We start from the raw sequence: 15,282 nt of genomic DNA, 5'->3' as shown, positions 1-15,282 counted from the left end.
CGTGGATCAATAACACCACCGCCGTGTGTGTGTGGGGGGGGTCTGAGAAGCAAAATTATACAACTGCAAACGTGGCAACCCTTTATCAGTGCCCTAGCTTATTACAGATCAAGTCAGACCTTACTGGTCACCCCGTGCCCCTTTAAAATCTCAACTTTCATCCTACAAAGAGTCCCATCACAAGGGATAAACACATAATAATAGACAATCACCACTAGTACACTCACCACCACTACACTCACTACAACACATTCCTGCGGAGGGAGCTGGTAGGAACGTTGGGTTGCTCGGTCAATGGCCAGGGTCAACGGCGGCGTGGTGTATTCCGCAAATATGCCCGACTGTGAGGGCGGGCACAAGCCGGCGTGAGTAGGTTAAACGTTGAGTTTTATAAGGGCACCACGGGGTGACCAGCCACTCCCACCCCCCACCCACCCCACCCAGCCCCTCCCATCCCCACCCAGCCACACCCCTCCCAACCCTCCCCACCCTGCCCCTCCCTCCCCACCCAGCCCCACCCACCCCACCCAGCCCCTCCGCTCCCCACCCAGCCCCTCCCCACCCAGCCACACCCCTCCCAACCCCACCCAGCCCCTCCCTACCCTCCCCTCCCCACCCTGCCCCTCCCTCCCCACCCAGCCCCTCCCTGCACGACGGACGGACACAATAATCCCCTGTGGGCTGGTGTAACCAGGAGGTTCCTACCAGTATAAATGTCAACCCCTATCAGTGATTACCTGATTACAGACCAATTCAGACCTTACTGGTCACCCCGTGCCCCTTTAAAATCTCAACTTTCATCCTACAAAATCCCACCACAAAACACAAATAAAACGAAAAAAAATGTTGCTCGTATTGAAACGGCTGTACGCCGTGTGGACCTAAAAAGTCACACTCCTCTGTACAACAATACGGGGTAAACCGCACGGGTTGACAGCTATGCAATCGTCGACGTTTCGGGCAATGACCCCTTCTTCAATTGCACGCACCACCACCACCACCACCGATTCGATTATCTCGTGAGCACGGACAAGGGATCGATTCCTCTCTCGCATCCCGTTATTTGAGTCTTTTTTGAAACGGTTGCTCAACACAGGCCCCACCGCAACACGTTAAGCGGACGGTAACAAACGGCGCTCTCGTTGATGGACCACTTGGGGTAAGAGTTAACACGTCGATTACTCCTCCCAAGGTGATAACTTAAAGCTCGGCGGTTTGTGAATTTCAAAGTCGATTCGTAATCGATTCCGATTCCCCTATGTTGCCGATAGGCTTTCACAACATTGGAATCGATTCGATTTACTTCGTCGCTGGTGAGCGCGTGTTAATCGGTTCCATGTGTTCTGTATTGCGGAACGAATCGTGAAGTCCGCGGTGAAAGAATTCGCGAATCGTTTCCGAAATTAACGCAAAAAAACAACCCCCCCCCATAACTCCACCCCCCGGCGGAATCGACAGCCGACTTAATCAACAACCGAGGGGAATCGCTTCAATCCAGGTTGGGTTGTAGCCCGTCAGCGGGCGGAATCGACGAATCGTCCAAAAACGACACCAACCCTAAACAAACCGCGGGAGGAATCGATCGCTCGTTAATCGACGCTCCTCGATCCGGATGTTGTTTTACTGTCGATTCCTTACGCACATGAGGAGGGAGGTTGTTGGTTTGAGGGTGGGTGGTGAGGAGGTGGAGTGAGGTGGTGAGGAGGTTGAGGAGTGAGGAGGTGGTACTGGTGGAGTGAGGAGGTGGTGGTGGAGTGAAGAGTGAGGTTGGTTGGCTGGTGGAGTGAGGTTGGTTGGAGGAGTGAGGAGGTGGTGGTGGTGGTGGAGTGAGGTGGTGGTGGTGGAGTGAGTTTGGTTGGGGTGGAGTGAGGAGTGAGGAGGTGGTGGAGTGAGGAGGTGGTGGAGTAAGGTTGGTTGGCTGGTGGAGTGAGGTTGGTTGGGGTGGAGTGAGGTTGGTTGGGGTGGAGTGAGGTTGGTTGGGGTGGAGTGAGGTTGGTTGGGGTGGAGTGAGGAGGAGGTGGAGGTGGTGGTGGAGTGAGGAGTGAGGTTGGTTGGCTGGTGGAGTGAGGTTGGTTGGGGTGGAGTGAGGTTGGTTGGGGTGGAGTGAGGTTGGTTGGCTGGTGGAGTGAGGAGGAGGTGGTGGTGGAGTGAGATAGAAGAAGGTGGAGGAGGTTGGTTTGGTGGAGTGAGTGAGGAGGAGGTCGGTTGAACGAGGTGAGGTGGTGGTGGTCGTGGTAGTGGACGAGTGAGTGAGGAGGTGGTAGTGGATAGAGGGGAGGTGGTGGTGGTCGTGAACGAGTGAGTGAGGTAGTAGTGGCCGTGGTAGCGAACGAGTGAGTGAGGACGAGCTGGAAGGACGCCCTCTAACCGGCGTGAAGATGGCCGAGGAGGAGGAGGGGGGTGGTGAGGAGGAGAAGGACTCGAAGCTGGCGGCCGCCGCTTGCATCGTGGCTGCCGCCTACCTGGGCACCAACAAGCGGCAGCGGAGCCGCGGATGGGCCATGAACTGCGGGAACGGAGGAGGAGGAGGGGGCCGAGTGAGGTCCGTGTGGGATGCGAGCCAGGAGGTCTTCCTCATCGAGTGGTTCCACGGTGCGGATCGTAGCCAACACCAAATGATGATGATGGTGGTGATGATGGTGGTGATCGTTAAATGCCAAACAACAACAGCAGTGGAGGAGGATGACACTCCACGAGCGTAATGTGTTCAGCGCGCAGCGTTTTCGCACGCGCCGTGAACGCACGATAGCAAGCCACGGGGTGTATAATGTACGTGGATGGGGGTTTGTAGGGGTTTGTGGACGTGCGTGCAGGTTTTTGTGGGATTCACGTGTTTACGTGGGTTTACATGGGATTTAAGTGGGGTTTCAACGGGTCTTTTTTACATGGTGTTTACACGGGACTCACATGGTGATCACGTGCGTTTATGAGTTTCACGTGGGTTTATATGGATTTCACGTGGGTTTATATGGGTTTTCACGTGGGTTTATATAGGTTTTCACGTGGGTTTATATGGGTTTTCACGTGGGTTTATATGGGTTTTCACGTTTGTTTATATGGGTTTTCACATGGGTTTATATTGGTTTTCACATGTGTGTTTACACGGGTTTGGCATGGGTTCCACATGGGTTTACAAGCAATTTCCATGGGTTTACTTGTGATAAAAATCGATTGTAATGGCAGTCAGTGAGCAGGGATTGGTTTTCCTGGAATATAATTTTCGTGTCGCGTTTCTGAGAGCTCGTCCAATGAGATGGAGCGATGAAATCAGCTCGCATGCAGGTGCTCGGTGCATAACATCGTAGGATCATCCAGCAGTGGATTGACTACGACTGACGATGACATTTCGTGTTGGTTGGGGGGGGGGTGCCGGTGGTCAGCCCCTGGGGGAGATTACGCCGAGGGGCTATGCGCCCCCAGAGGACGTCCACCATGGAGATGGAGCGAGCGACGGGATCAGTTGGTTGTGGTTCGTGCGCAGGGAGTAAGATGATGGGGATAGCAGCAGCAGCAGCGCTGGAACGCTAGGGATGGTAACGCCGTGCGCAGTAGGTAGGGTTGGAGGCTTTAATTCTGCAGTGGATAAGACATTGGCTGCTGTTGCTGCCACTGATGTTGATTACAGTGGCATTCGTGGTTCACGAAAAGTCCAAAGGCGAGTCCACACCTGAGTGGTCAGTCGTGGAATCAAATCGCTTTCGATAGCGAGCAACTTTGTCCGCTAGTAACTTGCTTTGTACACATCCCAGCGAGTAGTTGCGCTAAAAGGGGTGTGTGTGTGTCTGTAGTATTGTCTGATTTTAATTTTGGAGATTCACCCTTAGCGCTGTCAACTGCTTTAAAACAAATTTCGATTTAAAGCTTTCGTGACTGCAGGGATTCATTTTCTTGGTTCTTTCGGTAAAGTCACATAGAAGGGAAATAATAAAATAATAACAATAAAACAAAATAAAATTCTCACGACGTTTCGGCCACAACGCAAGCAGCCGTCCTCAGGTGAAGAACAGCGTCCTAACACTTTCCGACAGCTCTGTTCTTCACCTGAGGACGGCTGCTTGCGTTGTGGCCGAAACGTCGTGAGAATTTTATTGTTTTATTTTTTATTATTTCCCTTCTACGTGACTTTACCGAAAGAACCAAGAATATATATGCTTCGTTGATTACCGATGAAGAGCTAGAACCAAGAATATAAATGCTTAGTTGATTACCGATGAAGAGCTAGCGGTTTTAGTCTACTCGTGTGCGAATTTTGTATCAGTTGTTCAAGAGCACGATTTGTCATTCCTTTTACCACAAAATCTCTCGCAACAACTTGCTATCCTCGTTCTTTCTGGATCGCTATTGAACCAAGTCGACCGAACCCGAGCGATTCGTGAAGGAAATTGGTTGTGTGCAACCAAATCGCTTGTATGCGGACGTCTTCGCAACCAGCAGACAGTGGTTGCGCAATCGTGACCAGTTACCCGCAGTAACGGTTGGGCAACCATACTCTTTGGTTATAAATAAATTAATAAAATAATTGTATTATTTTATTTTCTACCTACGTGACTTTACCGAAAGAACCAAAGAGTATGGATCCCTGCAGTCACGAAAGCTTCAAATCTAGATGGGTTGCGCAACCAGTTACCAGCAGATGTTCGGGATCAATCCTTGAGTCTTGCAACAGACTTAAAAACAGTGTACTGTAGTTTCAAAGGGCTTACCGTGTGTGATGAGTTCACGTTCGTGATGGACTGGACTTATAACAAATGTTTAGACCTACCAACTTGGTTACACGCAGTGCAAATAGACTCTACTTTAAAACGATGTGCTCAGCGAATTTTTTTTTTTTAGCGCCGTATTTCATCACGTGGAGTGCAATTGCCAAATGCGATCGGTTATAATGTTACGTGCACCGTTTGATTTGCTGTTATGAAGAGGGTGGTATATAATATTTAAAAGTCGACTGAAAGGTACTGAGGAGTGGAGGTCATCAACCATTCTGGAGAAATATTGCCATTGAGAGAGGTTTTGTGGAAAATCAATGACAAGCCATGCTGCGAAAATCAATTTCGGATGAGACGGCTACAAAGGCCTGCTCTTCATGTGTAATTGATGAAGTCATTGTTTAAAATAACTGCCAGTTCCAGTTACCATAAAACATGGGTAGACTAAGATGAATGACAGACCAAAAATGAATGGCCATAGAATATAAAATAGCCTAAATGGAATGCCCATTCTAGTCTTTTGCCTTTCCTTTTCCTATTATAGTTTGTGAATTCTTTTTCACATGAGCGTGTATAGATGTATAAATTCTCTTTTTTTTGGAAATAGCGCCCTATGCTGTGGGACGTCTCAGCAATGGACGTTAAGTCTCGTTTCAGTACATTGCCAAAGGGCACCCCCAGTGGCAGATGTCCCTGCGAGGCACAAGGTGACTGAGCACCTGGCAATAGTCTGCGATTAAGGGGGCGATGATTGCTGCGTATAATCCCTGTTGAGTGATTTGTGGGTAATTTTGGAATTTCAGCCAGCCAGCAAAACTTTGTTTTAAAGAATATAGCAGGATATGAGGTGTGCAAATGCGTGTCTAGTTGGTTAGTTTGGTGAAGGATAAAGTTAGATTCTCATCTCTGATTACCTACTGTGCTCTGCCCATACACCTTATGCCCCCTCCCACATAATTTATAAGAATTGCACTTTAATTCATATTTTCTTTTCACACATGCAGTTGCTCTTGTATTATTTGACGATATTGGACATGGCCCCATTACCCCCCCTCCCCCACTGCTGTTTACCCCCACTTGTCCAATAATGCCTCCAAACCCATTAAATAATCCCTCCAAACATATAAATGAGACTCTCCTGGTCTCCTGAGTTCTCACCTGGTTTAACCAATAAACTTGACTTGATTCTAACCATTCCCTCTCCATATTTCGCACCACCTTGAGATACAGTCCAATCTGGATAACTACGACCACAATTTATCGGTGCTGGAAGGAAGTTTTGGATCTTATTCTGTAAAGAGAGCCACCATGTGGCCAGCATTGTGGCCCAAATTAAAACTTCTAAAATTATAGCTGTGGATTATTGTCAAATTGACACAATGTGCCAACAAACCCTGACTCCTACTAATTTTGATGACAAATTTCAAACGGAGAGAAATGTTCATGTTATTGTGAACGTCGAGATTTTGCAGTGGTAGTGCCATTATATTCTCTCTTTTTGAATTTTTTTTAACAGGTGGTGATTTTCACATTTGTCCTTTTGGCTATGACAACTTTTAGACGACTTTTAGACAACTGCTTGCTATAGTGAATTATGGCAAAGGAAACAACATCAATTTTACAGCAGCTACTGCTGCTGCACGAATCCTCCCTGTGGCCTGTGCCAAACAGGCCGAGTGGCAAGCTTACTATCCAGCCGGGCTTCTTCAAATTGAAATCTCACAATGCATTAAATGTTTTCTTGTTTACTCTACGCAGATCACCGGTTCATGTGGGATCCTTCAAACCCAGATTATTTCAAGAGGGACAAACGCAACAGAAAAATGAATGAACTCTGCGAGCAGCTGGGCGGTGATGCCCACGGGGTACCCTTCACAGGCAAGCAAAGTGTCACACGTGTTCTTTGCGTGTTCGTTCGTCCTTCTGTTTGCCTCTGCTTCTCGCGCGCAACAAGTTTGTTGTTCCCAACCCAGTCACGAGCGACTGAAAAATAAATCTGCCGTGACAATTCAGCAAGTGGATTTTTGTTTGAATGTATATTTTTCGTAATTTTTCCATCGCTTATCTTTTCGTTTCAGCGTGACTTAATTTACTTAATAGTCACGCTGAGTGTCTGTTGCGGTGTCTTGTACAGTGCTTTGAGGTCTTAGTTTTATATTCGAATTAGGTAAGAAATGATGCATCAATTAAAATGTATTAGTCGACTCATGATACATGTATTAGATTGTGCATGTGAGAATTGGTTATATTTTAATTAATGAAAATTCTTTACGAATCATATATTGATGTTACATTTAAGCTAAAGTAACAACAAAAATACCCCACTGAAAGCAAGACAAAAACAAATCTATAAATAGAAAATAAAAATGGTACAGCAGTCATACCAAAAAAGAAAGGTGTTGATTCTTGACTCAAATTGCGACCCAAAATCGTCGACGACCCATTAAGTCGCCGGAAACGGTGATTTTGTTGAGATCCAGTTTGAAATCCAGTCGCCCAGCGGCTTGTGCCGCACATTAGTGGCACTGGTGGGACTTCTGAGTCTGGCAACAATGGTGGGACACCCGGCAGTGTTGATGTTCACTGTTCAAACTCAAACGAGGACTGGTGCGGTGCTCATTTTATGTTTGCAGGCCATGAGCCAGCGATGGGAGTTTCACATTTCCACGGGGGCCAATCTCTCCGATGAATTGTACGCACGCCAGAGGGATAATAAGCAATAATGTTGTTCAAGAATGTGGAAATACTTAAAACATTTTCTCCCTGGTTACCGAGAGCATCATTTTTACGAAATAACAAAACAAAAATGTGCAATAATATTACCGAAGGTCATGCCGAGTTAGGAATTAAATCAGAATGCTCGAGACGGTACAAGGTTTACGGGTGAATCAACATCAACATTTCCAAGGCATTTTTTTATGGCAGGTTCTTGTCTGACACCTAGTGGTATAAACACGTAAATATAAGGAATACAGGTAGTCCTCTACTTAGGATGGAGATGCGTTACGACGACCCCATCGTAAGTAAAACATATCTTAAGTCGAAGATGGCCTAGCCTACCCAGGAGTCTTAAAGAATGGTGATAATTTAGCATAACAGAGAAATTTACAGTACTGTATAAACTATATACTGTATATATTTATTAATTACGAGCCAGCGATGAAGATCGCGCACAGTAAATGTAAAGTAAAAATCAAACAAGGTAAATTCTTAGCCTACCTATATGACCTACAATTTAATAGAAAGTTTTTTCAGGAAACAATCCTATCTGCATCACACAAGGCGGGAGATGCGCACATCCCGGCAGCGTCCCCAACGTACAGTATCGTACCTCGTACGCTGCTGCATTTGCCTGCCGCGCGAAATTTAGAATAATTAAAAATTTTGTCGTATGGCTATCGCCATCGTAAGATCGAAATATCGTAAGTCGGACCATCGTAACTCGGGGACTATCTGTATGTTGATAACATTGCAACCACGCAGTTTGGCCTGTTTAGTTTATACTTTTTTAATAACGGATGGCACCTTAATGGGACAGCCTGAAAGTTCTCTAATTTGTTCAGGAATGAGCATGATCTATCGCAACTGATAAGCAACCGATTACGTTAAATGTAACGCGTGTAGGCTTTCACGACCAATATTTAGATGAATAATTTATTCTCGGGTCAGAAGATCACGAAGTTAAAATGCTAAAATGTCTTTCGTACAGCCTCCTCCGCCTGAAGCAGCCAATTGAACCTTATGGCGGTACCCCGGGGTATGATAGTACCCCGGCTCTCGCATGATGTCCGTGATGCAGTCATTTTTAGTCTGTTGATGGTCGGCGATGCGGCAATCGACTCATCTCGATGAGCTGTACACGATGCACCACCACGGTGCGTACGAGCGTTCAGGGTTTCAGTGCACGCAATCGTCCTCGCTGTGTTTCGACATCGTGGAGTAGTACTGATTTCGGATTGATTGGTACCCCAGTTGCGGAGTTAAGTCCACCCCTGGGAAAAAAATAGTGTCCCAGAAATAAAATATTTAATTGCCTCCGACATTTTGTATTATTTGGTACCCCGGGGTACCGCCATAAGGATCAATGAATAAAGTTATCATCTGAACGAACGTGCCAGTTAATCACCGATTCAGCACTCCAATGTGTTGGAGACTACTTCAGAACATGATTAGGTTTGCAGAGGTATTACAGGGTCTTTAAGGTCCCACTTTACAAAACAAAATTACCAGGTGACAGTGGCAGTAGTACCACCACATGGGCACACAAACCTTACGTAATGCTGTACCGTCGACGTCACGTTTCTCAACGGCGCAAAACAAAATAAAAATAGCATGCAAAAAATGGCTGCAGGGTGCGAAATGATTTGACGTCGTCTTCATTCGCAGGGGAAGAGATCAAGTTTAAATGGAAGAACTTGCGGAGCATCTATTTCAGAGAGGTGAAGAAGGTGGAGGATGCAGACCGGATGGGAAGTGGCCGGTCAAACGGATACTACCCCAAGTGGCATCACTTTGAGCGGCTCGGCTTCTTGCGAGAGGCTATGCAGTCGCGGTGCGGACGGTACACCTTCAACCAGTCGGCGGCAAGTAGTAACGCTCCCACAGCCGCACTCGGTCAGGGGAATCTCTATATATCTAGATAGATATCTAGATAGATAGATATATCTATCTTTGTTCTTTTGGCTTTACCGAAAGACCCAAAGAATATTAATTCGTGCAGTCACGAAAGCTTTAAGTCAAGATCCTAATGGATTCTTCGTCTTGCGACGTGACTCCGATAGTGCAATCGGGAACAAAAGTTGGGGACAAATTACGACAAAAAATCAATAGTCTACAGCCTCTTGCAAATGTTATCCTAACGTTCGTCTTTCTTTGCAGCTGGACAAATTTGTAACCGACGTTCCCACGCCCGCCGCGCCCTCGCCCAACACGCCGTCGTCGCCGGCACGCTCACCCACGGAGCTGGCCGCGTCGCTGCAGGCCATGCCCTCGCCCTGCCCGCCCTGGGCCTCGCCCTCGGCGCAGAGCATGAGCGGCACGAGCTGCCTGTCGGACGAGGACACCAAACCCCTGAGCTGCGTGCGGCAGCTGCGCAACGACGGGCTCGTCGTCGTCGGCGGGGGCGGCAGCGTAGGAGGCGGACGCGACGTCATCGGCGATGTCGGCGGACTCGGAGGTGGGGCGGGAGGCCGGGGAATTGGAGGCGGCGGGGGGGCGGGAGTTGGGAGCGTCCGCGCCGAGCAGCTTCTGAACACGGCCATGACGCACCTCGGCGCGTCGCGGCGGGGGACGGAGAGCGCCGACGACATTTTCGGGAAGTACATCGCCATGTCGCTGCGCGAGATGCCGCCACGGAAAAGGGAGCGGGCGCGACTGGCGCTGCACAAGACGCTGCACGACATCGCCATCAGCGACGATTAACGGCCGCCAATCCCCCCCCGCACAGGATCGTCGCAACGTACCGTGGAAGAGGGCGATGGGATATTTTAGTTTTTTTGCGAACAAGGTGGGCCTGCGGAAAGCCGCCAGTCGGAGACGGCCTTACACTGGGTCCCGTTTACCCTTCGCAGTGGCGTCGCTTAAATGGGCTATCGCATTTTGTTCGTCCAGGCTCGGGACATCGATTCGGTCAAGGGAAGGTGCTAGAGACTTGATTTTAGCGAGTGGACATTTGGACGTGGATTTTATCACTGTGTAGCATGTAAGCGCAGAAGAGTCTGCGAATAGAAATAAGACTTAGAAAAAGGAAGCCATGTGGTTTTCTACATTAATCGATTTGAAATCAACTTTTGGTATTTATTCAACACCGACATGCGCGACTGAACCATTTTTCTGAGTCGGCATTTGAACATGAATATGTATTAGTACATCAGCCTATTAGCGTTCCAGACCAACATTATCGAGCAGCATTTGTTTAAGCAAGCAAAACTATGGACAGATGTCGATGTTCAGTCACATCAGCAGTCAGGCTTGTTAAACATGCTGCTGGGTTTCCAGATGGTATTGGCGAGAGCACTCCATATAAAATACGTGACCCTATTCAATGCAAAAAGCAACAACAACTGCCGTTCGCCGCTAAGTAGCCGTGACATCACCACGGTGCTTTTTCCAGGATAGGTAAACTGTAAAGGCTGGCAGGCAGGTCATGAGACAGACCCAGCTGCCATGGGTTGACTTACTGAGATGACTGACAATTGCACCACGTGCTCTCCACTGTGGCCAGCTTGCCGAGTTTTAGCCGCTAGGTGCTCGGCTCGTTGCCGCGAGCATCACGCCTCCACCCTCTGTTGTTGCTGGAGGGAGGCTGCCTTCAACTGCCCAGCCGCATCCTTCACCAGCCTTCTCCACGGAGGCCGATCTTGACAGGTGGTGCCCATCGTCGGCAAGTCAAATCGGTTCCACATCATTCTGTACCGCATCAGTCCATCTCTTCTCAAGCCCATGCCATGCCAGTTTAGCCCTCTCTATCCGGCCAAAGAGAAGCTGTTTGGGGATACGGTGGCTAGGCATGTTGGCTACATGATCCAGCCAACGCAGCCTTGCCTGCCGGAGGAGATCGCTTAGGGAACTGTGTCCAGATCGTTCGAGGATCTGTGAGCTCCTCGCACAATCCAGCCTGGTTAAACCCAGGATGGATCGTAGGCAGGCCAGCCTGAACGTTTCAAACCGGTGCAGATGTTCCTGTATGGTGCTCCGTGTTTCGGGAAGACCCAGACTTACATTACTCTCTCAGCCTCCCTCTATGGTACACACACACAAAATGCTAAATTAAATACCCTACACACTCATGTGTTGCCATAGTGAAGGTCAAATCCGGTCTGGAAAGCCAATTAGCCTCTGGACTAACACATTTTTAATTTGTATGTGGAGATACTCAATGGAGTTCGGCTTATTTATATTTTTCCATGATCATTCAGCCCCCTCCCCTCTCCTCCCGGTAGTTAATACAGCAGATTACCAAAGCACACCGATAGCTGTAACGTAGACGGTAACAATCCCTGCGTAGTATTTTGCAAGAGCGGACCATTGCACACCCTTATGATCTGCGGCAATCTTTGTAAATAACCTGCAAATTGTACAAAAAATTTACAATACGTCTAACTCTGGATAGCCAGATATCTTTTAAAAACCGTGTTCTATTTGTTTGCTTAATTGATGAAGTAACACAAATTTGTTTATCGTGAGAAGATGTGAGTGTTTAGCAGCGTCCGCTTATGTGGGTGCGATGACAAAATCACCCGGAATGTGCCCAGTCTCACTAGATCTCGGAAGCTAAGCAGGCTTGAGCCTGGTTAAGTGTGGGGGAGGGTGACCGCCACGCACAGCCGGTTGCGATAGGTTGCTGCGGACGCTATGTGGTGGGCAGCGGAGGGCATTGCAGCAAATTAATTTGTTGGCATGTGCTTCCTACGTTTCCACATCTGTGCTTCCCCCACCTTCAAGTCGCGCTGACTGCCACGGCGAAGTATGGCGAAACAAAACCGAAAACCCCGACGGCGTAGAGAGGCCCTCATCCAGCAGTGGATTGACAAAAGGGCTGTACGTTTACAGTTTGAAAATGTGAGCTCCCATTTAATTTCACTATTCGACCACCTCTGGATCATGTGATTCGAGCGGGGGGAGAGAACATTGTCAGCAAAACATAGAGAAATGTTCGTCTGTTTTTTGTAATATTTAACAAATAGTACCTGTACATTTTAGCATATGAAGTTTATACAATTGTATTGAGCACTGTTTATTGAAAGTAAAAAAAAAATCTCCACGGGCTCATTCAAGATAATACATATTCCCACCACTCAGTGTTATCCAGGTGAGATTCACGTGGAAACTGTCAAGAAAATTCTCACAAATCTTATCAGAACACCATTAATCACCCTAAAGTGTAGCCGATGTCATCTGCTTTCGGAAACCAAGGTTGGTTGTGCCTGGCTAGCCCTTCGATGGGTGGCCACCAAGAGATGGCAAGTATGAGACGGCGAGGTAGGCTGGGAGGGGAGCCCGCGGTGTAGCGGTTAACGCGCCGCGCTACGATCCCGGCGACTCGAGTTTGATTCCGTCTCGTGGCCAACACCAGTGACGATTGTCTGGAACTGGTCCTGAGCCCTCTGCTACATCGACTCGGCGTCAAATGAGTACCTGGTGTGGTGTGTAAACATCCGTTACTCGGGAGGCAAACGCAGCCGTGCGTGCTGCCGGCCACCAAGCCCCTCGTGTGCCGTGCCGGCTTTAATAGGTAACAGCGCTTTCCCCCCACGGTCTGTTCAGACTATGAGGGGCATTCTTTTATCTTTGGTGGCCAGGAGGTGGTAGTGTTGGGTGCTCCCGCTGCTATTTGTGGGTTTCCCCCGTGTATTCCCAATTTCCTCCCATATGGCAACCCCTTGTATTTGACCGAACATCCAACGCAGGACGCTGCTTAAACATGTTTTGAGGTTTGGTGAAGATATCCTGGGTAAATGATTGGTGTTATGTTTTTTTTACTGCATTTTAAATATCTGCATGAACCGTCCGATTCGGTTCAAAAGTGTTAAGAAAGAATGTTTGCTTTGTGTTGCACCACACACTACCGCCGCAGTCAAAAGTATTGAGGAGCGGCTTGCCAGACAGACATCTCTAGGTCAGCACTGCTCAGAATACCTTATCATTCCCCGTACAGATCTTTCTGGCGATCCACATTTCAAACCTGCGTAGTTTTTTTTGCGGTCTATACCTGAGAAATTTTATTTAAAAAAATAACTAATTGGTTACCCGATTATACTCTCGTTCCGTGGTTCAGAACAATTTAATTAATATGGGAATTGATTTAGTGAGTAGTGTCGACTTGGCTGATGTGCAAAGAAGTGGATTCTTCACCCCACGTTTGCCCAAAGCATTCCTTAAAATGTATTTTGTGGATCATGTCATCAAATTGGCAAATTGTGATTTGTCCGAGGTGAGCGTGATTTTCTACTCTCTGCGTTTGTCTCATTGTCGTTCTGATGTTTGGCCACGTCCAGGTAAGCGACTGTACCGCTTAGGCCTGGGTATCTGATGCTCGTGCCGTTGAAACGATAACGTAACGTGCGACTGTGTGTAACCCCCGTGATTTTATTTGGCACACGTCATGTGACGGGTAACTGCAAGATCCGACCGTGTCTGTCCAGTGCTGCTGAGCTGCATTCGTTTCCGGTTTGCTGAAAGAATACGTTATATGGTCGCACTCATTAAACACATTGAGCTTGCCACAAATGAACCAGAATATCTTGCCGATCTCATCAAGGTGCAATCAACCATCACAGAAACTCTGGTCATCCTCGCATCGACTTTGGCCTAACCATCAAACAAAGACGGGTCACCGCATCGCGCGCTTTCACATGCGCTTCTGCGGCCGTCTGGAACGCACTTCTGATATGAGGAAGCCACTTGAGCTATGCACTTTTAAATCTAAATTGAAAACTAATTTCGTTAGAAGTGCTTTTTGTGTTTAGTTTATTGTCCCCCCCCCGCACCTCTGATAAGTACGGGTGGCTACGTACGGTGCGAAAGAAGTTCCACATCATGGCTGACACAAGTAATGGTTCTCAAGCTATGGACGTTAAAGAACGGAGCATCGGAACAATTCCACGGAAGTCATTTTCATTGTTAAACCTGTGTCACGAAGAAATAATGCCTTGAACGGACACCCGTGAACATGACCCGCGTGGTTGAACGCCATCCACCACGTGACAATACGTTTAGAGGCCTTACAATGTAATCTCTTGCCTGGCGAGTGAGAGTTCGGAATGGCAACACGAATGCTGTTAAAAAAATGAGTAGTCTTGTGCTACTTTACCATTACCAGAATATAACGTATCGAAACAAATGGTCACTTCATTGCAAGATGTTGTCGACAAGCTGTGTCATTTTACATTTCACTAATTGCAATAAACTTGCATTTGCGCAATAGTACGAAGCCCGTCCACGGTTTTTTTTATTGTGCGTGACTCGGGGCACACCGTCGTCGAGATTGTGGTGTAATAATTGCTATTTGCAATGTGGGAGATCTCTTGTAAGGGTGCGTGTGAAGCCTTCAATTAGTATACAGGGACTCCTCTACTTGCAAACATTCGACTTACGAACTTTCAGAGATACGAACAAACCTGGTCTGTATGTCCAGTTGCCTGTTCCGACCGAGAGTCGTAAGTTCAACCACCGCGCAATAGATGGTGGCGGTGGCATCTACATCTGCAGAACGTGAAGAATCAGTGGCATCTACAGAACATGAAGAACCAGTGGCAACTGCATCTGCAGAACGTGAAGAACCAGTGGCATCTACATCTGCAGAACGTGAAGAACTAGTGGCATCTAAATCTGCCGAACGTCAAGAACCAGTGGCATTTACATCTACAGAACGTGAAGAACCAGTGGCATCTACATCTGCAGAACGTGAAGAACCAGTGGCATCTACATCTACAGAACGTGAAGAACCAGTGGCATCTACATCTGCAGAACGTGAAGAACCAGTGGCATCTACATCTACAGAACGTGAAGAACCAGTGGTATCTACATCTTCAGAACGTCAAGAACCAGTGGCATCTACATCTGCAGAACGTTACCG

The 15,282-nt window shown here is 47.7% G+C and overlaps 2 protein-coding genes across 2 annotated transcripts in view; one reads left to right on the top strand and one right to left on the bottom strand.

Annotated features, from left to right (window-relative positions):
* LOC144735229 (uncharacterized) overlaps positions 1-15,282 on the bottom strand; it is a 34,140-nt gene that overhangs the window by 7,866 nt on the left and 10,992 nt on the right. The window lies entirely within an intron of this gene.
* Positions 1,642-14,637, top strand: LOC144735230 (uncharacterized). Its single transcript, XM_078617714.1, has 4 exons — positions 1,642-2,592; positions 6,465-6,584; positions 9,093-9,289; positions 9,585-14,637. The coding sequence occupies exons 1-4, from the start codon at positions 2,379-2,381 to the stop codon at positions 10,125-10,127; spliced, it is 1,074 nt and encodes a 357-aa protein (XP_078473840.1). The 5' UTR covers positions 1,642-2,378; the 3' UTR covers positions 10,128-14,637.

The sequence above is a fragment of the Lampetra planeri genome, chromosome 54 (genome assembly GCF_965212315.1).
Source record: "Lampetra planeri chromosome 54, kcLamPlan1.2.h2, whole genome shotgun sequence".
Classification (NCBI taxonomy): Eukaryota; Metazoa; Chordata; class Hyperoartia; order Petromyzontiformes; family Petromyzontidae; genus Lampetra; species Lampetra planeri.
The sequence above is the reverse complement of the archived record's forward strand: the minus strand, read 5'-3'. Positions and strand labels throughout refer to the sequence as shown.